This window comes from Schistosoma mansoni (assembly GCF_000237925.1).
Source record: "Schistosoma mansoni, WGS project CABG00000000 data, supercontig 0013, strain Puerto Rico, whole genome shotgun sequence".
In the NCBI taxonomy this organism is placed as follows: Eukaryota; Metazoa; Platyhelminthes; class Trematoda; order Strigeidida; family Schistosomatidae; genus Schistosoma; species Schistosoma mansoni.
Window position 1 is genome coordinate 3,097,375 of NW_017386025.1, and position 21,754 is coordinate 3,119,128.

The 21,754-nt window shown below is 31.6% G+C and overlaps 1 protein-coding gene across 1 annotated transcript in view; it reads right to left on the reverse strand.

The window, feature by feature from the left end:
• The window catches only part of Smp_163570 (ryanodine receptor related), a gene marked incomplete at its 5' end in the record, with an annotated part of 163,645 nt that overhangs the window by 8,579 nt on the left and 133,312 nt on the right, over nucleotides 1-21,754 (reverse strand). Inside the window, 12 exons of the mRNA XM_018790926.1 lie at nucleotides 34-184; nucleotides 1,323-1,383; nucleotides 2,034-2,317; nucleotides 4,049-4,258; nucleotides 5,106-5,407; nucleotides 8,017-8,389; nucleotides 9,028-9,337; nucleotides 11,301-11,462; nucleotides 12,959-13,038; nucleotides 14,838-14,903; nucleotides 16,289-16,546; nucleotides 21,428-21,645. Coding sequence (XP_018645937.1) covers nucleotides 34-184; nucleotides 1,323-1,383; nucleotides 2,034-2,317; nucleotides 4,049-4,258; nucleotides 5,106-5,407; nucleotides 8,017-8,389; nucleotides 9,028-9,337; nucleotides 11,301-11,462; nucleotides 12,959-13,038; nucleotides 14,838-14,903; nucleotides 16,289-16,546; nucleotides 21,428-21,645 — 2,475 coding nt within the window. The remainder of the gene's footprint in view (nucleotides 1-33; nucleotides 185-1,322; nucleotides 1,384-2,033; nucleotides 2,318-4,048; nucleotides 4,259-5,105; nucleotides 5,408-8,016; nucleotides 8,390-9,027; nucleotides 9,338-11,300; nucleotides 11,463-12,958; nucleotides 13,039-14,837; nucleotides 14,904-16,288; nucleotides 16,547-21,427; nucleotides 21,646-21,754) is intronic.

Here is a 21,754-nt window from a genome sequence, read left to right on the forward strand (position 1 = left end):
TATATATATATATATATATATATATATATAAACTTGCTTGTTTTCCATTGTGTGTAACTGACTGAATTATCGTCCTGAGTGTTTTAAATGAAACAGCCACATCAAGTAAATGGCAGGCATAAAGGAAGTAATTCAAATTTCCAAAAGCTGATGCAGCGAAATAAACCGCCAAATACAGGAAAGACTATTAAAAATGAAAATGTTTTAAAGAGCCTCAATGAGTTGAATTAAATCAATTCATTGTCATGAAACAAGATATATGGTGATATTAGAACAGGAATATAAATTGATATATTTAGACAATTTAAGTTATGATTAACAGTCAGTAAGGAAAACAAATAGGCATATTATGCGTCGTTTTTCATTAACTAAGTTTACGTTTCAAAGGATTTCTTCTGACTATATATTTGAGTCACTTTACTATTGAATATTGATACCTGGTCCGTGCTTGAACAATTGAACTAGAGTGCATATAATCACATGACTTAGTGTATCTTCAAATAATAGCATAAATATGTATAAATATTAGCATCAAAATCACAGTTGAGGAGTATGTGAACTATAATGAGATACGGTTAACATGTTCTCCTTTTCTTATAGTGACTTTTCAAATGATCTCAGGTATTACTAAAACAAACGTTGCTTAAAGTCCTTAATTAAAAATCAATTTTTTAGCAATCTTACAATCCACACAAATAAATAAACAATCTCAGTGATCACATGGATATTACACACTTTGTGATAATTTATTCATTAGATTTACTTAAAAACCTACGTAACATGGTAACTAACAAAAATAACGAACTAATCTAAGTGATTACCAAGGAAATAATAAAATAGTGTTCAATAATCACGACAATTATGTAATCAACAGAAAGGGTTGGAATCATATTGTTGATGATCTTGACCGAACTTTGATTAATATTTATTGGCATATATTCATCAAACACGAACTGCTCCGATATAGCCTTTTTTCACAAGCGTTTTTCGACGATGGTATGATTGTTATACCCAATGCAAAAGTTAATGGCTATCTAGATTCAGTAGCTCCGCATATGATTGATTAAGCTTTTGAGGTGTAAGATATTTGATTCGAGTTCCGATATAGTCATCCGGCTAACGAGTCCTAAATGGGATGAAACGGTAGTCCTAGACTCCATTGCTAACCACGAATCCATCTTTTCTACAAATCATAGAAACATCACTTCGGTTGTTACATAATGAAATAAACATGAATTTATTTTTACCCGTCCCATGAATGATATGTTGAAAGTGTGTATTTATTTAAACATAACTGTACATATATATACATGAAAACTTACAATATCTGTAAAAACGACTCCCCATTTCCAAACCAAATATTGTATATCAATATCCCCGAAACTAAGATATGGTGGAAAAAAAGACCAAGAAATACATATTTATCGGCATGGGGGCTTGTGGCAATTATTCAGTGCCACTGAGATTACAAACGGACCAAAGTTAGACAACTATTGAAAACCAAGAAGTACTCGACAGCTTTTTCACCTTAATTTCATATTCATGTCGAGTATATCTGACTCCTAGTATAGTACGATAATCTTTTACCATGGGTATCTCTCTAGTCAGGTAGCGATAAACCGACAATAAAGAGTACGCAATAGCGAAATGCTAACAAGTGGTATTATTAGGAATTGTTGTTTCTATCCATAGACAAAATACGAATTTGAATGAAGTTCACAAGCAAACTAACAATTGAAATGAATAGATCAGAATGTTGTCAGTTGTTCATGGTGTATACAAACAATAAAAATGCGAAATAAAAAACTTCAAAGATTCATTTAGCATTACACTACGGAAAGCTACTACACTAGTATAGAACTCTTGATTAGTCTGTAACTTGTCAACCAATACAACACAGGTTACGTCCAACTGTAATAATTAATCTTCAACTTGTCAATGAAACCAAGTGCATAACTTCAATCAATAATATCATAACTCATAATAGGATGAGGCTATTTTTGCTAATATATCTTAACAGAAAACAGACTTACAATTTCGACAGACTAGTCCCACCAGTTTCTGTATCAGAACTAGTTTTATCCATACCCAGCAGTTTTGTAATTTCATCATAATCATATTGAATCGAATATTTATTACGAACTTTCTTTTTAACAAATTTATCCCAATACATTTGAGGAAATGATGATGTTGATAAAACCAATTTATCCCAATGTGCACGTAAATTATCTTCAGCCGGTTGGGAAGAGATCCACATACCTTCAAATTCAAGCATTCTACAAATTTCTTTTTCACGTTTAAATATTACTAGTGGAACCTTTAGAAAAAGTAATGAAAAAGTGGAAAATAAGGAAAAATGGAAAAGAACTGTTTTTATATTAATTATCTGTAGTGATGTATGGAAGCATTTCTTACAACTAGTACAGTAAATATATGGAGTATTTTTGAGTAACGGTTTAGTGCATAGACTAGAGTGTAGATAGATTGAACAGATCTAAACAAAAATAGAACTCTCATTCGAAACTGTATACTCTATGTATTACTTACCTGCTGGATGTATCGTTTGTTTATTTTATACAAGGACTGAGGTTTTAAAAATCTTATTTTCGGATTACCTTCTTTTGCATTTGTTTCCATTGTTCAAAAAATTACTTAAATAACTCAGAAGCATAGCTATTCAGGTGCTTCGTTGTTTCACACAATAAACTCAATATCAAGTACTTTCCTATCGTCCTATGGAAAAAACGACTTCCTCAAAATAAGTTCATCAGCAATAATTGAAAGGCATAAAGGACTTCACAATTTAAGTGTCCTTACCAGGACATGAGATCAATGGTTATAGTGGTCGTGCATAGTTGTTGACATTTTCAATGTCAATCTAAGTGATACAAATGTGCTGTGATAAATTCATCGTTTTCCTACAATCTTACTTTGAACTGAAAAAATTTGCAATGAGTCATAATAGCTTTATTCTATACATACATTCGTGATTCAAAGAAAGTGGCATCAACTAGATCAGAAAAAACTAGAAAATATTTCTCTGTCTTATCAAAATTTTGTGAATGATTTCTAGGATATATGTTCTTTAAACTCAAGTGATTTTGAGATACCTGGGTTGGATACACATATAACACGTAAAACCTAGAAAATTGTTAATTATGATTCAAAAGTTGTGCTTATGTTAACAATAAGAATGAATTAAGATATTTCTTCAACTTGTAATTTATTCTCGTCATATTTATGTTAGTAGTCAAAAGGGCTTCTTAGAGAGTGGTTTAATTTGTAGTCTGTTTTTGTCACAGATTAACACTAACTCGTATACTACTAAGAAACAGAAAGCTTCGAATAAGTAATTTTGCTTAGTATAGGATTCATTGTCAGGACACAACAATAACCTCAGTAGAAAGAAAGAACCAGGACTTTCAAGTATACCAGTGTAGTTTACAATTAGAGTATTGAAAAAGTATTTCTGTGGAGATTGGTTCAATATTGCAATTGTGGTAGTCGTCATAGGTTGATGTGAGTTGTAGTAATTGTCAACAACGCAGTTTTATTATCGTTGTTTGGTGTAAAAGATCATCAAATTATCCAGTCGGCAAGTGATAATACATTTTTATTCTATAAAATAATACGTCCAATATACTGAATACTACAAAAACTAACTCTCAGGCTGAATTCTAGACTCAAATAATCTTTTATTTTTCGACTCTGAACAAAAACAGTAGATGGGAATAGGAAAGAAGTGCTACTTTCATAAACAACATTTTTACAAAGAATGAAAAGTGCTCACAAGTTTATGAGTAACCCTAGTAGTTTGAACCATGTTGGAAAGATACAAAAACTGGTAGTACAGTTGTCGCTTAATTAATTAGTCTCATTAGCAGCATAATCAGTCAGTGTCTACTGTCTTCTAAGTTTACAAAAACGTTGATTAGTTAAAGTACTTTTTTAGCTTTTTCTCAGCTTCTAGAGAATTGTTCAATCAATTACAGATGTCTAAAATCATAAGCCTAATGTATTGGACATAAATTAATATTTGATAAATTACCTTTAAATAATAATATGCCACAAGTGTACTAAACGATAGTATAGAATGAACGGCAGCAAGTAAAGCTATCAGTGGACCAATATATGAAGATGTATCACCTGATGTAACCCATTCAACTAACTCTTCATCAGTATCAGTCCCATCATTCCCACCTAATTCATTACCACTAGCGTCTTCATCGCCTAAAGCATTTGGACTGATTTGATTTACCTGAAAAAAATAAACGGAAATAATAAAAATTGTATAAATTTGAAAGAAAACAAGCAAATCTTTATACTTTTGGTGGTTGGAAGTAAAGTTTATCCTCAGTCCTGACAAAGTAGACTGTTCTTGTACGAATCTAATTCGTATCACACAATGTCTTAGTCAGAAATTTTACCACTAAGCATCTGTGGTCAGCGACAGATCTTCTATAATAAATAAGATTTACCAAGCTCAAGGTAGTATAGTATTCGTAACTTTTTATTGACTATTTAGTGTAAATATTGTACTGCGTTTAGGTAGCCTTAAAGTTTAGTCCCAGTAGTAACATTCAAAGATAGTCGAATTACTACACTTGTTTGTAGTTCGGAATATTTTGGAAAAGATATCAAGATTACTCATAATTTTTATCTTCTACCAAAAAAATTAGGAAACAGAGTAATCACATCGAGTTCAAGAATTACATAAAAAGTTTCCTTAAAGTTGATTCACCCAAAGTACTTCTGTAAAACATTTTTCAGGTACAACTATTGATACTTCCTAGTGTTATCTTGAGTTGACCAATGCAAACCTTTATTTTATATTCTAGCCCTCTTTTTAAATTTCCTATCCAGTTGTACTTTTCTTAACATCTTGCTCAAGAGTAATATTAACTATCAGACACTTAGGTACACACAAAGAAAGGCATTAATAGCTATTTTATATATTTTAAAAATGTATACTACTTTGAACAGGATAAATGAAACTTTCTTCATGACCTTTAACTATATATATCATCTTTATATTCAGTCATCAATCATTTTTATAGAAGGAAAAAATGTTATTCATGAAAAAAAGTTGTCACAAAGAACATTACCTTGGAGAATAATAGAAGGAAATTTATAACGAACGCCAATATCAATGCACTAATTTTGAAACGATAAAAATTACTGGCAAATAGTGAAATGACATAATTTCTTGTGTTGAATTTAGTTTTACATTCGTCTTCTTGTTTCTGATTCACTGTTGGTGATGTTGGAGATGAAGTATTCATAACACTTGTAGGTATACGAGTTCCAGGTGGAGCAGAAGATGTTGATGTTTTCTTCAAATTTGGACTAGTTAAACAATTTGGTGAAGTAATATTATTGTTATTTTTCCAATTGCCTGAAGGTTTAGCTGATTCAAAAGAAGAATAATTCATTCAAAATTAATTAATTTTAAATACAATCATGTTCATTAGTTAAACTAATTCTAAAAGTACGATTAATAATTGAACTGCTTATCATGTCCAGTAGGTAAACGAATGGAGGCTATAAAATCCTCACTTTACAAAATCTAAGGCACATTAACCCCAAACATTATTAGTTAACGTTTTTATGGCACATGTTGAAAATCTATTTAAAGAACTAGTTGAAGATATGACACTTTATAAGGGATCTTTGGATGATATCTCAGTCATTTGTGATAAAAAGGAGGATATGAATTGTTTGTCGAATAAACTTGACACTTTTCATAACCACATCAGTCATTCATTTGAAGGGGAGAAGAACAATAAGCTTCCTTTCTTAGACATATTTATAAGTAGAAGAGAAGACGGTTCAACCAAAAGATCGAATTTTAGAAAGACACCTTGGACATGCTAACATCTTAGTTATTATAGTTATTTTTTAGTTCAACACAAACGGAGTTTGATAAAGGGCTTGTTTAATGGGGTTGATCGTACCTGTAACAACACTACTATTGATGACAAAGTGAGGATGCTGAACAAAACATTAATGGGGAATCCTTATCTCATAAAATTCATAACTAAATGAGGTTTCAGTATAGTACATTTATGAGACAAAAAAGGCCTTTCTACATCACTCTACCATTCAAAGGTAAGTTAAATAGCCTTGTTTTGAAACAAAGGCTGAAATCAATTTTTAGTAAGACGTACTATGCAGCAAAGGTTATTATTATTCAGAAATCGAGGACCATGGTTCACCAAGATACCAAAAAACATGCACACGATTTAGTAACATCACTGTGCTTATTAATTTACATGTGTGTGGCGACACATACATAAGGTGAAGTAGTCATGATTTGAAAGTTAGTGTATCTAAACGTGTACCAAAATGGTTGCAAAGACAGATACACTAAACACACGGTGGTAATAATTTTTTATTATCTAGCGTGGTGAATTTCACATTGTTTTTAGCATCATTTTCTTTATTATATTTATTTCCTTTTAACTTCCATTTGTCTAGCTGACCTTTTAATTTTTCATATGTAAATGTTAAAAGCGTACAGGTGATCAGATTGTTCGAAATGTATTTCGCTAATATATCACATAGTTCTGATAATCTGCTTCTTCCTATTACACTATCCAGATGATTTAGTATCTTTAATTACGTGTTGCTTTTATGAATTTTCGGTGATTGACGACGAATTTGTCTTGTCAGTACTTCAATCGATAATCTTACAAACTCAATTCAGAATTCAGTGAGACTATGAATTATAGGCATTTGAGCGACTCTAAAGTGACCTAGAGAATGACCACTTACTAGAGCTGAATGAGGTTTATAAATCTATGTGAAGAATAAAGATCATGATTTACGGTTGATATATACGAAGGCAAATAAGCACTCATCTTTGTTAAATGTTGGGTATTTTTTTGATATTGCGAGTTCCTTCTATTATGGATTTCTACTCGAGTTTTCAGAGCATGGACTGCATGTAACTGTGTTAAATAAAGTATTTTCTAACCTATATTCTGGTTTTATACATTTAGTAGTGAATTGCGTTTATCTGTTTATCACTTGATCCAGTCTATATCTAGTGCATCTAGTCTAGTGATTGTACCAGATTATATTATTGTATTGACGTGGTATATCGTGGGAACAGAAAAATCTTTTACTAGCTGTTACATAAAACTAAAAAACCTGTTGAACAATAACCTACGAGACATTTCATTTCCAGATTTTTCACTTTCATGTGATAAATGTGTAGATGTTGCGAAATTCGTTATTGCATACTCTTCTTTTATGGTAGCTAAATGCACTGGATCTGCGCGTTCAATTAATAATTGCTGGTCTTCTGATAATAACCACCATGGTTGTTCCTAAAGAAAATACAATTAAGAAAAATTTTTTATAAACATATATAATATGAGGGACAAATTTTATATCATCGAAAACATTTTGACTTTTTTAAGACTGGTAGTTGGAACAAAAAGAAACATGTAAATAACATTATCAACTTTGTTTGGATAATGAGCGAATTGAAATGAGTAGTTTAGATTTGTGTTGAAAATGGTTGTTGTACATTGAATGTTTGTGAATTAAACCGTACGATATAGAGAAGTACTAATACTATTTGATGATCAACTTATTATTTAGTTTGGTAGCGGGTATAGAGTGGGGAACTCAGGATAAATTAACATCGGCGGGAGAATTATTGAAAAACAGGGATTTGTCAAATTTGGAGTTTGTACATTCTTATCAATTCGAGTAAGCAGTAAGGGAAAGATACAGTTCGGATAAAAGACGGAGTAGAATAGAAAAATTTATTTTCTGAACTGTATTTTGACAAAATAACTCAGTGGATTTCATTTGTTGTCTTTAGATATACAGTTGTTGTTTAACAGTTAACTCTTCAACTCTGTTTTCGAAAACAGCCTAAAGTCGATCATACAGCGTTTTAATTAACAAAGTCAACAAATTAATTGTTTTCAACTATTCAGAAATATAGGAGTAGTAGAATAAATTATCATGAAGTATAGAAGATGCTTACCGTATCAATTTCACTAGAATGATGTTGTATAGCTGTTGTAGTTGTTGCTACTTTTGAATATGAAATTCGATCAACTGACCATGGAACCATTGTGCGTACAGCTGAATTGCAATGTGTTAAAGATCTTTTTTGACTAATATCAGACGCAAGTGCAACTATAATATACCATAAAAGATGAAGTAAATGTGATCCGAATCGTCCCACGCAAATTATTAATCCAACAATTATGCCGAGTATAGTCAACAGGATATCTGGTAGAGTCATTTGACGTAATGTGTTCCACGTAGCACATAATTGGGATGGTCGTACACAATGAAGGATAACTGATAGTATATGTCCAATGAAAGCTAGGTGAGTTATTTCCAAAAAGCGATTAAATGCAGCAACCTTAAGTTGAATAAAGTAAGATTTTTAAAAACGGATTTTTGTGAGCAATCTTTGGACTAATATAACGAAAAATAAAACAATCCAACATTTTATCATACCATTAAATAGCATATTTGTTTCATTGAAAATTGTTGGTTGAATAATTTATGACACATCGTGCTGATGAGGCTTTAAGTGATATGAATGTATTAGTCAGGAATGAAGGAACTATAAATCGTTTTCTGATAAGATCAGTTTTAATAAGTAAGATGTGTATGATTTAGTTCTATCTAGATAAGTTTGTTAAATAAGTATGTGTTTAGCTCGACTCAATATAATACAGTATTTATGTTTTCCTGAAATGGGTAGATGAATCTTCCATTAATTTTTTAATAAAATATAACTACTCATCTACATTAGTCAGTAAATATATTTTCTCACTTACTCCACATAATATGATAACTAAAATTTTAATGCAAAACAAAACAACTCACTAATCTGACTGAAGTGATTGAAGAATATTTAGGAGTGAATCTTGAAACTAAATGGAAAAATAGTTGAAAGTCTATGCACATTGTCGGATTACAGAATAAGTTAGTGATGTAGTACAATCAGTAATTGTAGTAATAGTTGTATCAAAAATGTAAAAAACAACCTACCCTATTTAACGCTATGTCAGCTTCATCTCCATTAATTGACTGAGCATGTTGCATTTCAAATATGGTATCTTCACAGAAATTAACGAAACATTCCAACTTCTCTTTATCTCCACTTTCACCAACCACAGAATGTAAAAAAGATCTCTTAGATTCTTTAATCTGTGGTGCTTCCCACTGATCAATATGCTGTTGACGTATTTCGAAGTAGACACGTTCAATTCGACCGTTTGAACCGGTAATTTCTATTCTACCTAAATGTGGTTCGAATACGTCTAGTACTCCACGAGCTTTGTCAATTAGTCTTTCCAATCTACAGTGAAATGAAACGGTAAATAATAACGAAATGACCAATGTAAGATTAACTATATATTGACTTTTAAGATAAAGAGATTGAAATTGCTATATAATCTACCATGTATGTTACAAAACCATTTACTTATATTTTCTTTCATGATTCATTTGATAAATACTGATACACTGTCACTAAAATATAGGCCAAACGAAAAACCTGTGCCATCGGCCAAGATTGGACTTCATTTCCTGAGGAATCAGACAAGCCATTAGCTGAAAATATAGCTTTTTAAAAGAGATAGAAAAAGACTTACCCTTATGAATAAGTCTACATCTATTCTTGATTCTGTTTTAGTTAATAAGACTGTTCTCAGTCTCAGTTTCCTCACTCAGGTAGTTGGTTTGGGCTCAGTTATAGGAAGGTTGTACATAATTATAAGACTTTGAGAACGTACAACACAACAAATATTGTATCGAACTAATGACTAATACAGTTGAAAGCTACTGACGGGCATTCAAACTGGATATCTAATAGTGTAGATTTTAAAAGTGAAATTATCTTTGCACTCAAGGTAAATATCTACTGAAAGAGCTTTTAAGATAATTTTCTGGAAGTTTTTCAGATATAAATCCATGTCTCAACATTTTATTTATCAAAAGTAGGTATCTATTAAACTAGTAGAAACCATAAATCGTTCTTGTAGGCGATCATTCTGGACCAGAACAAGTTAACATACAGTCGAAAACCGTACTAATGGATAATGTGGAATCAAGTTCCATACCTCACAGTCATACATATCAGCGTGAAGAAAAGACTACGAACAATGTGCTGGTACATTACCATCATTCCTGGTATCCGCAAAGAACTTGAAGTATTCTTGGTGAATTTTGTTTTTGTAGAACAGGAGATAAAACGAGCTTCATAGTAGTTATTGTGGAGTTAAAAAAAATCAGATAAGAATGGAATTGGGTCATTTTATATGAGAAACCCGATTATATCTAATTAAAGTCACCAGTAAAAATAATTTACAGGTAATTTTGTGTTGTGGAATCACTACAGATGATCTTGAAATTAACGTGAAGGATAACGGGATATGATCTCCATGTAAACAATCCCATAATTTTTATGATTTTTCACAGTTTGTGATCAACTACTTTTGGTGATATCAAATTATGTAAACCTGATGGTTTAATTGTGAAGTTTTATCGTTGTTCTGGGTAGCACTGCCAAATCATATTTCACTTGAACCTGAATACCATAAAGCATTACTACAGATCTTACCCATAATACAGATCAACGATGCTATCAGTACTGAGGAATCAGCTCAGAAAATTTAAACCGTTAGTAAATATCTTTCCATTTAATCAGTCTGGTTAACCAAAAATAAACCAGAAAATATGGAAACTTCCTAATGGGAAATTATTATTCCTTTCATAAAATACAATTATTTTTTGTCAAATAGTGTTTAATGGTTAAAGCATTAGCGATATTTTTGGAGTACGGGGATGTAAAGAGGATGCTTCAATATAGACCTGTTCTTAAATATTTTTGTATAATTAGTGCAATCCACAACTAAACGAAATTCAGTCTTGAATATCAACAACGAGATAATACAAACTCTTAGGATAAAATATCATGTTCATTGAACAAGATAATAACTAAAAGAACTCATTAGTTTAGTGGACCACGCACTAGAGCTTCAAACAATACGTACTAGAATGGTGTATCTTTGTAAAAACAAACACTAGGATACAGGTAGATATCGCAGATAGCCTAATCCCAGATACTTCAAATCATGTCTACCGGATGAATAGTCTCAGTCAAAGTAGAACGTCATGTTACATGAAGTAACATTTGTCAAACAATCACTCTCAATAATACAGTTAAGCTATAAATGAAAAGAAAGATCATTTTCAATCACTATGATATGTCGATATTCATAAGAATAAAACAGTGTTATTACGTAATGATGAGAGCCTACCTTGGATCAGATGGTACATGTTCGGATAAATTAGTCAATAATAAAGCTAAGTTGAAGCCAATATCTTCAGCTGGATTGTAGAAACGTTCTGTGAATTCTTTAAAATCAACTTTACCATCTGCATTATTATCAACACATGCAATGATATAGTTAATCTCCTCACTAGAGTGCAAAAAAAGAACAACAAAACCAATTAGTGTGTTGAATCATCGGTGAAGTGAAGCATTCTGTTGACAGGCTTATGGATCAATTATTTTTTTGAGACTGTAAGGACTCAATTATGTAGAAAGTCTCTATGAGTGAGAATAAATATGGTTGGAGATGAGACCTAATTATAACTGGATTTAAATCAGCCAGTAATCAAGATAATCGCTATTAGTTAAAATCGATTAGTGATTCATATTGTCTTTATACTACAATGAATATTATTAAACGCTAGCCAGAATCACCTTGTCTAGTTTTCAGTACTGATTAAATTCTGTTCATGATGTTGCAATATAGTTACTAGTCTAGGTGTTTTGACAGTGTGTAATATATATAGTGATGTTAGGTGGTTGAAGGCAATAGGCAACAAGTCCTGGATTTATACTTCGTACTAAATAGCATAAGTCAGCACTGCAGCTCTAAAAATTAGAATAAAATGACATTACTTTCTACTCAGTGATTAATCGTTGTACATATTGCTGTTATAAAAGATTCCATTTGCAGCCTGAGCAGTTAAATGACAAAGCCCTTGACAGTGTAACTGAATAACTCATGTTCCAGTCTCATATGTGATTCATTTCGGGTCAATTATCAATATCTGTTAAACTGGTTGTATTGTTTACCATAATTCAACTTTTAGGTCTAGCTGTTCGTTATTTATTGTTGGTCCTCCTGAACACCCTTTGAATCTTACTGAATGATCAATCACTTTCTCAGGACTAAATAGCACGGTTGGAGAATGTTAATTTTATAACTTGATTTCATTTGTATTTGAATCAATCCATTTGGATAGCTTTGAAACACGCTCATTTAATTTTATGTATTTTTATTGAAGCAAATATAAATTGTCTGAATTTAAGTGAAAAGGTTTCTTCTAGGTCTCAATGCTAATGGGCCATAGCCGATCAATGTTAGACCACCATTGAAAATCTGGAAGCACTGGGTTATTAGTTAAGATGTTTCTTTAATGAAATAAAATGAAACTATTTAATGCATGTCACACTCCATAAAACATGATTTATGCTAATGAAAATTAAATAAATAAATCTTAATTCACCATATCAATAACTTAGATGCCAAAATATTTTTCTCAGTCATCATGATAGATCAATGATTGCCAATGAATGTACTTCATCTCCGATTATTCTGGCAATAAGCACAGAAAAATAACACAGGATCATAAGCCCCTGTTATACGGAGCATCATATGTACCAAAAATATGTGTTAAAGCAAGATAAATAAGATGCGTTGGAATAAAACATTTTATTTTATAGATGGTTTGAATTTGGCTGACCTAATGAAGAAAACCAGTCTAATAATATTTCATATAATTTCTTCTGTCTTAATTAATTATGAAACTTAGGTTCGATATTTAATACAATAACTGCATATGTTAAAACATCAACAATATATATTGCTTCATTATCCATGTATTTGAAAATTGAAATACTTACGGTGAATAGGTTTTTTGTTGTTCTAAAGCCAGTCGAAATTCTCTATGTGAAATCCAACCATCACCATTCACATCGAAAGCCTGTATATGAAAAAAACGTAGAATAGATAATTGAATCATTACATTGGAAAACTATCTCTTATTAGAGTTGAACAATTTGCTATGCTTAGCTGTAATGAATTTTAATTACCCTGGTCATAACAAACACAATTAGTTTGGATACACTTTTCACAGTGGATAGATATGAATTGATGAGTTATTAAAAAAACTAAAGAGCTCACACATTCTAGTTTGAGGCTTGTTAGCACTGTTCAAATTTTTACAACATGAAAGGTGTGTGCTTATGATTTACCCTTTACAATTAGTGACGGTGCTAGCTGTAAATTCAAAAAGGCAACTGTCAAAATAGTACACTTGCGTATGATAATACCGTTTTCTACCCTTCTATAAACAAAAAGTGTAGAAAATGTTTAGATGACATAGCTGAAACAATAACTCTGTTCATTAGATATCATTGCTAGAGAGGATTTAAATAATCTCGTCATTGATAATCTTGACAGAATTTCAATCAATCTTTATCGTTATATGTGCACTCTGTGTGGATTGCCTCAATATAGCGATTTCCTGAGAGCTCCTAGTGTGTGGATTACTCATATCCACATAGGTAGTATATAACGATGATCAAGCATAGAATTTATTTCAGTTGAAGATCGATTAAAAAAAGAACCGGAACGAAACGCAATTGGTGTGAAAGTGCAAGAACAATGAAATCTGAGACAATGGACTGATATTTGCAAAAGGAACAGTGAAGTTTAAGACGATGGATTGTTATTTTGCAAATTAACTATTTACCATACGGTTCTCAGATTTTAGTGAGATATTCTGTAATTTTGTGTCCAATTACATTTGATTGTTTCCACTCGTGTTATTGTTCACTACACTAGTATGATGAAATGCTCTTCCTAAATTTCACCACCAATCAATCCATCTATTCTATACAAATCTGTTAACACTGGAAGATATAAAATGAATAAATGTCAATAACTGTTGGACAATGAATCATCTATCATAAAGCAAGTAGATCATGCTAATACTAAGCTTAAGTGTTTTGTACATAAATAACGGTTTCAATTACGTTACATATTTTATGAGTACAGTTGTTAACTGATTATGTTTGAAACCTTTTTAGACTGGCATACGAAAACTAAAACAGTGCCCCACTCAATCACCTTAGTACTTTGCCCAATCAATCGTCATATGATAAAGAGGCTAAAAAATATGCGACAAATTCTTGATATTTCTTTCAAGATCTCTTGCTCTATAGTTTTTCGGAGCAATATTCTATGGAAAGTATGATAATCATTCAGCACTATCATACGTTAGTTATGAGCAGTTTTTACCTGCTCATAGTTCAATATTTTCCTAAATAATCGTTTAATTAGATCATTAAAACACTATATGATTCTATCTAAATAATATTTTTCTCCAGACACCGAAATTCAATAAAAGTAGCTTGAATATTTTTAAACGAAATTCTGGATTAAAGCTATGAATTTTACTGTCTTTTGTCAATATCCGTTAGTTATAGGTATTAGAGAATGTACAAAATGAACCAGATAGATTCAATTGTGGAGTGGCTTTCGTATAATTACCATAATAATATTTTTAATGTCATAAGGTTTTTGGTTATCCTTTATAATAGATTTTCCCAATTATATACAAATTTCTAGACATTCAGTATTAGAAATGAATATGTAATTAATAGGTGGATTATAATTTAACTATTTGTTCGTGTATCAGATAACAGAAAAATACAATATTAGTGTGACTTCACAAAACTAATTAACCGAAAATGGAACAAAAATAACAAACATACTTACTAAGAATGCTTCAGAAGTAGTGATCACTTTCATTCGAAGGAAAATATCGAAAAATCTGAGAATCATCTAGAAAAGCAGTGAAAAAGTCAAATAAATTGATTAGCTCATAGAACAAATAAATCTGAGAAGAGTTTAAATGATAAAATTACGAAGAGTAGTACTAAAATAATAAGTTCAAGTTTTAAAAAAAGTACTTAAGTCCATAATAAACAGATTATAGAGCGAATACGACTTTATATTATAAATAATGATTGTTATCACTATAAAACTAGACAGTGTTAAAAGGAAAAATAGCTGGGCTAAAATTACTGAGACTGTTTCAACAAATATTCTATCAGTTACAGGTACATTTGTGTATTAACGCACTTGTTCTGCGCTGATTCCCAGTATACGTTGATTGATGAATGTTATACAAAAGTGTTTGTTAAGTTTAACAAGTACCAAAAACCTTTTTTAATGTAAACACAAAAGAAGTCTGAGTGGCATCTACTGATCAAGATATGGAACATAATAATAAAATTTATTTGTTTAGAATGACTATCTACACGAATTAGTAATAATAATTTATACTTGAAACACAGGTTCAGTTCAACAACAACAAAAATAGGAAAAAAACTATATTGGTCACCATTTGAAAGCTAATTTATGACAACAGCTTAATCATAGAGAGGAAAATCAGTCTCAATCTAAATAGCTTAACGATTACCTCTACGTAATAAGCACCTCTAGAAAGAATATATAAGTTAGTTTGTCCATGCAAGCTAGAAACTTTGATTCTTGTACATGCAAACACCGAATGTTCTTATTGGAAAAGATGTCTCTTGTCACATAATTGATAAACTCTAATTAACGAACAGGATATAAGATAATTATGAATAAACTAGATAAAAGTGTATTTTAAAATCGAGTCACTTTACATCATCAGATTTTTATTTAAAATACAATAAGTTTGATATTTATTTTCATTAAAACCAATTCATATACAATAAACTGTGCCGATGAAAATATACAATATTGATAAAAGAAAGTTGCCATTGACAAGATGAAGAATGCATGTTAATTTCTAAGTGAGAGGTTAGAAAATTTACTTAATTTGGTTATAAGAGAGATTATGTACAAATTTTTTATGGTCAAATGGAATACAGATTAAGAGTAATCACAAACAACTTTTTAGTAACAAGTTCAACTAGTGAGGTCTGTCTGTACTTTAAGTAGACAGTGAACACAAGTTTATTTATACTTGAGTAAAAGTTTTCTTAATGAGCAGTTAAGAGTAATAAGCTAAGATGTAAGATTTCTAATTAAATTTTCTGACCACTTATTGTTCAAATAATAAATAATTTTTGAGGATTAAAGTATAGATTTAGTCATTTAATGGTAAATTTGTTTCCGAGTATTGTACGCAGAGATAAGTTAAGAAATATTAAAACGAATATAATAATGGTAACTACCTCGACATTAGCCGAAGATTCAATTAATGTATCAACCATTTGTTTAGCGATTGGCCCATTGACAACATTTCCTTCAAGCATAGATAACAGCATAATCATCAATTCTTTTTGTAAATTAAGAAATTCTCGTAATAAATCTAACTGATCAGGATCACGACTTAATTTATCTTGCATTTGTGCTGAAACATAAATGAATCCGGCTACAGCATCCCATAAACGACTATGGGCCAGTGCTAGTTGATTTCCAATACATGGACCCTTTTAACATTTAAAAAAAAGAAACAAAGAGCGGTAAGTGTTTTATGTCCTAAAAGTATCAAGCTTTTAAATAACAACAGCATTTACTATTTATTAATAATCAATTTTTATGATCATACTGTAGTGAACGAAGACTTCGGTGGGGCCCATTCATTAAATACTTTATTTGCAAATCTTCCATCAATTTTCCTTTACGTCCTCCATGGTTCTCCTAATTTTCAATTCCTTTATGTTTCCTTTTTTTGTTTTCTTCAGTTCAATCTTCACAACCTTCTGCTGCCAGGTATACCATTTCTGATTGGTGTTGCATAATACCTATGTCTGTTGACATAAGTAGCATGCACCACAGTACCTGTATTCTGTTTATTGATATTGCATTAAATTACAACTGACTGAAATATAGTCATCATTGAGACGATTTATTTCTTTGGGATAAATAAGCAAATAAACAGTTCAATTGAAGCTACATGACGAACTAGCTCACAGAGTTTTCATAGATCAGTTATGACACAATAGAATTTTATAGAAGTCGAACATTCTTTGATTACCTCTGCGAAAATCGTAATAATTTACCAATTTAAAATGGTAATCCTCATGTTAGTTTGACCTATGAAACCGATAAATATGGGATATTATAAGATAATAGCTGGTTAGTACTGAAATATGATTCCTATTGTTACATGTGGTTGAAGAAAATACTAATCAAAAAAATTGAGGATTATTGATTACATCATTGTTATTCGCTACGGTAAGTTATTTTTCTTTTAGTAACAAGGTAGAAATGTCTGACAAAGTGAAGCGTAAAACCGTTAATGAAAATAAGAATATAACAGTTCACAATAAAATGTAGGGATACTAATCATTGCAACACTGACTTCTTTTCAGTTAGACACTAATTTCCAATGGTCTTCATCATCCGAAAATTATATAGTGATTGATCGAAATTTCTTATTGTTCTTATACAATTTACAAAAAATGAAAACACTTCTTGGATAAGTATTGTAAATTGTTAGAAATAGAGTTTTGAGCTAATAACTAATTTACCAAATTAGCTTCTTATCAAGTCGAGGCAATATTATACCTGTCTTGCCATGACTTAAAAAAATGATTCTTCGATGAGTTAACTAAAAGTATAACACAGCATTCATTTTAAAATTTATGGTGAATTAATGAGGAAGACAAAAGGGCTCAGACCTTTATCTACTGAACAAGTTGAATGTAAATTATTGTTAAGCTACTTAATCATTGGTGAGTAACCTAATGAGTAACCAAATGGAAGGACTCTCAGAAGCTATGCGCTTAATCAAATCGATTCTCTAAATTCATATATTACCGAGATGTCAAAAAATGTCAACGAGCGAATTTACGCGGTTGAAGAGCTCCCTGTTAAGTTAAGAAAACAATATCTGGACTATGTTAAGCTGGTGGTGAACTCAAGAAAAGAAAAGAAAAATATGAGACTTAAGAAATATCTAGACAAACAGGTTCCAGAAATGAAATTCCCACCTAATCCAGGTCAGTACGTACACAATTTTTCCAGTATAAAGCTTGATATGACTGGGTTAGAAGCGTTATCATTAGGCCCTAAGTTTTGTGACTTTAAGAAGACGGTTAATAAGATGGACGTCGAAATTCAGTTTGAAAATCTGTATGCCCAAACGGCAGAATTAGTATCTTCTTCAAAAGATAATGTCGAAAGTTTCAAATCAACACTAGTGGACTGTTGCTTTAGATACTTAAATCATGGACATAGTTCGAAAGGAATTTTGACGAATAAACATAAGGAAGCTTTAAGAAAACTTAAAACTAATGACAATTTATTAATCACTAAACCAGACAAAGGTTATGGGATAGTACTCATGGATAAAAACAACTATATAAACAAGATAAAAGCCCTTTTAAATGATCAAAGTAAATTTCAGAAACTAGTAGTGAAGAATGACTTGGCAGACAAGATTGAAAAGCAAATAATAGATTCGTTGAAACAAATCAAACAACAGGGTTTTATCTCAGAAAAAGTGTTCGAAATGTTAAAACCTACAACAACGAGTACACCAAGGCTATATGGCTTGCCAAAAATACATAAAAGTGGCTTGCCCCTTCGACCCGTTTTAGATATGAATAACTCAGCCTACCACACTACAGCAAAATGGTTGGTGCAAATTCTCAAACCACTCCACAAGGAAATTGTTAAACATAGTGTCAAGGATTCCTTTGAATTTGTCAATAATATAAAAAACCTATCGCCCAAGAATAAATTTATGATATCATTAGATGTAACGTCCCTATTCACCAACATTCCTCCACTTGAAACGGTAGATTTTATTTGCAATGAATTAACAGAGAGGAACTTAGAAACGGTAATTCCCGTATCCGCAATAAAACAGCTAATTCTTAGATGCACAATGAATGTTCAATTCCGATTTGACAATGAGTATTATAGACAATTGGATGGGGTAGCCATGGGGTCACCATTGGGCCCTATACTGGCAGACATTTTTCTGGCAAAACTAGAAAATGGTCCACTCAATGACACAATTAGCCATCTAACATCATATTGTCGCTATATAGATGATACCTTCATAGTATTAGAAAAAGAACATGAAAAGGAGAACATCCTTAATATATTTAATAATATCCACCCATCAATTACGTTTACACTAGAAGAAGAACAGAATGGTAGTATATCGTTTTTAGATGTCCAACTAACCAGAAGACTAGATGGAACATTAAAAAGAGGATTACATAGAAAATCTACAGTTGGACAGTACACTCATTTCTATAGCGCAGTACCAATGAAATACAAAAGAAACCTAATAAAGATCCTAACTCATCGTGCCAGAATGATTTGCTCTGATGACATTATTTTAGATGAATTGGTTAATATTCGAAACTCGCTTAGTAGGAATGGGTACCCAATGAAATTCATCGACAAACACATGACGGAGACGAAAATAATGACAAGGGTACCTACTGTTCCGAAGAAGGTACTGTTCCTAAAGTTACAATTCTTAAATGATTCTACGGAAGAAATCTTGACACAGAGGTTAAGAAGGGCAGTACAGAAAACATTTAATGCAGCCCGACTTAGTACCGTCTTCTACAACCGTCCCACAATAAGAACTGTTAATAAAGACAAATTGCCTGAATTCGCCACATCTGTGTGTATTTACCAATTCAACTGCTCCTGTGGAGCCAGTTATATAGGGCGTACAATTCGGCAAGTTCGTCAACGAATAACAGAACACCATCCGTCGTGGTTGACCAAAGGATAGGTAAAGGGGATTAAGAGTTCTATTCTCGCTCACTTGGTGGACACAGGTCATCAGGTTGAACTGAATAAAGCTTTTAAGGTTATCTACCATATTCCATCAAATTTGCCACATGGTTTACGAGCTCGTCTATTGCACATAGCTGAAGCCATCGCAATTCATATTCACAAACCGAACCTTTGTATCCAAAAGAAGTTTGTACAACCACTCTCGCTACCTTGGCCATCGGTATAGCGGAGTTTGTAGCATAATTTCGGTAAACAATCTTATTCCTTCCATTTTTGTATTTTGTATTTTACTTATTCTCTTCATTCGTCTCTTGATTCTTACATAACTACTATATTACTGACCATTCATGAAAATATTTTGTTAGTTCTTTCTTCTCTTTTTTATATATTGTGCAACGTAGCAACTGATTGATTTTCGAATAATAACTTTGATTAGTATTAATCCTTCTCCTCCAATTAATGTTAGTTTATAATCGATGTCATTATATAATCATTACGTAACGTATCTACTCCATGAGTGTTATTTAATTATTGTAAATCATATATATATATTAGTGTAGAGCCATGATGAAAAACTAATTGAAAAGAAATTTCTTCGCTCGATTCGTTCCTTTTTAATTAACAAATGTCAAAATGGGAATTTTCACTTTACTAAATAGTTTTGTTAAATGATGAGGGGTAAATAATAGAAGTACTGATAGTATAGGATCTCTTATGAAAATTGATCAGTTTGTAATTTATTCCATACAGTGAATTTAGCTAGAAAACCAGTAGAAACCAGAGAGCAATGAACAGCTTGTTGCGATACCTGAAGTTGTCAGTTTCTACATCTGGCCAGATCGTGTTTGTACACTAATGATTACACATCTTAGGAAGAAGCATCCGTCCAGAGACTACTTGCACGGATACGCCTTATCACTGGTTAAGTAAAAGATAGGAAAACTTCATTTTTATCTAAGGCGAGTCACTGGGTTAATTGTACAGGCAGAGTAGATAGAGAGGAAATGCACGTCTTTTCCAGATGTTTTAGATTAGCTTATTCATACAAATTTATGCGGCTTTAATTTTTACGTTAAGTGTAAAATTTAAAAGTAAAAGGTAGGTTTAATTGGGTTTGATAGGTGCCTTTGAAAAGTACCCTTCATCAGTGTCTGTTGTGAAATAGATATATATGCCAGAAGCTTGGTATTATTCTTATTTGTTCTTCACTTAACCACAAAGACTAATGTTCAGACGTCCCTTGACAAACTTCCCCAATCACAACGCTTAATGTTTAATTAGTTATATTGTCCTAATCCCTTGTTTACACATGACCGATAGAGTTCATCCATGTAGGGTGAAAGTTATTCATCGAAGGTAACGGAAGTTGATCGAGTAACACCTCTAGTTAACTGAAGTTAGACATGAGAGCCAAAGATCCTAGCTTCAATCACTTGTGCTGCGGTCGTAGATGTGCGCTGCAGAGAAGTCCCATGCGAGGACCAATATTGTCTGGTTTTCAGTGACTTTATAACCAAAATCGGTCCAATGTGTGTCAGGCCGCTTTGTCTGTATTCTTTCCTCCACCAAACAAGATGCGTAAACGACTAGCTGAAACATACCTGTATATATTCGGTTAAACTACGAAACACTTGTTTGCCGATTTTGATAGCACGAACAAAACTATTTTTGCCTGATTCATCAATTGTATCTTTATTGGAATAATGCCAATAGAAATCCATAATGGATTCTTGTAATCGTAATAAATAATCAACTGTTGAAATAATCAGATTCACGGATACAGTATTACCAGCTTGTGTACGTAGATAATCTTGAAAGGCTGTGAAAAATAAATGATAAAGAAATCTTTGAGAAATAAATACAAAATAATACTAGCGAAAATGAAAATGTTTTTTACTAAATATCAGGTGATATTATATAAACAATTT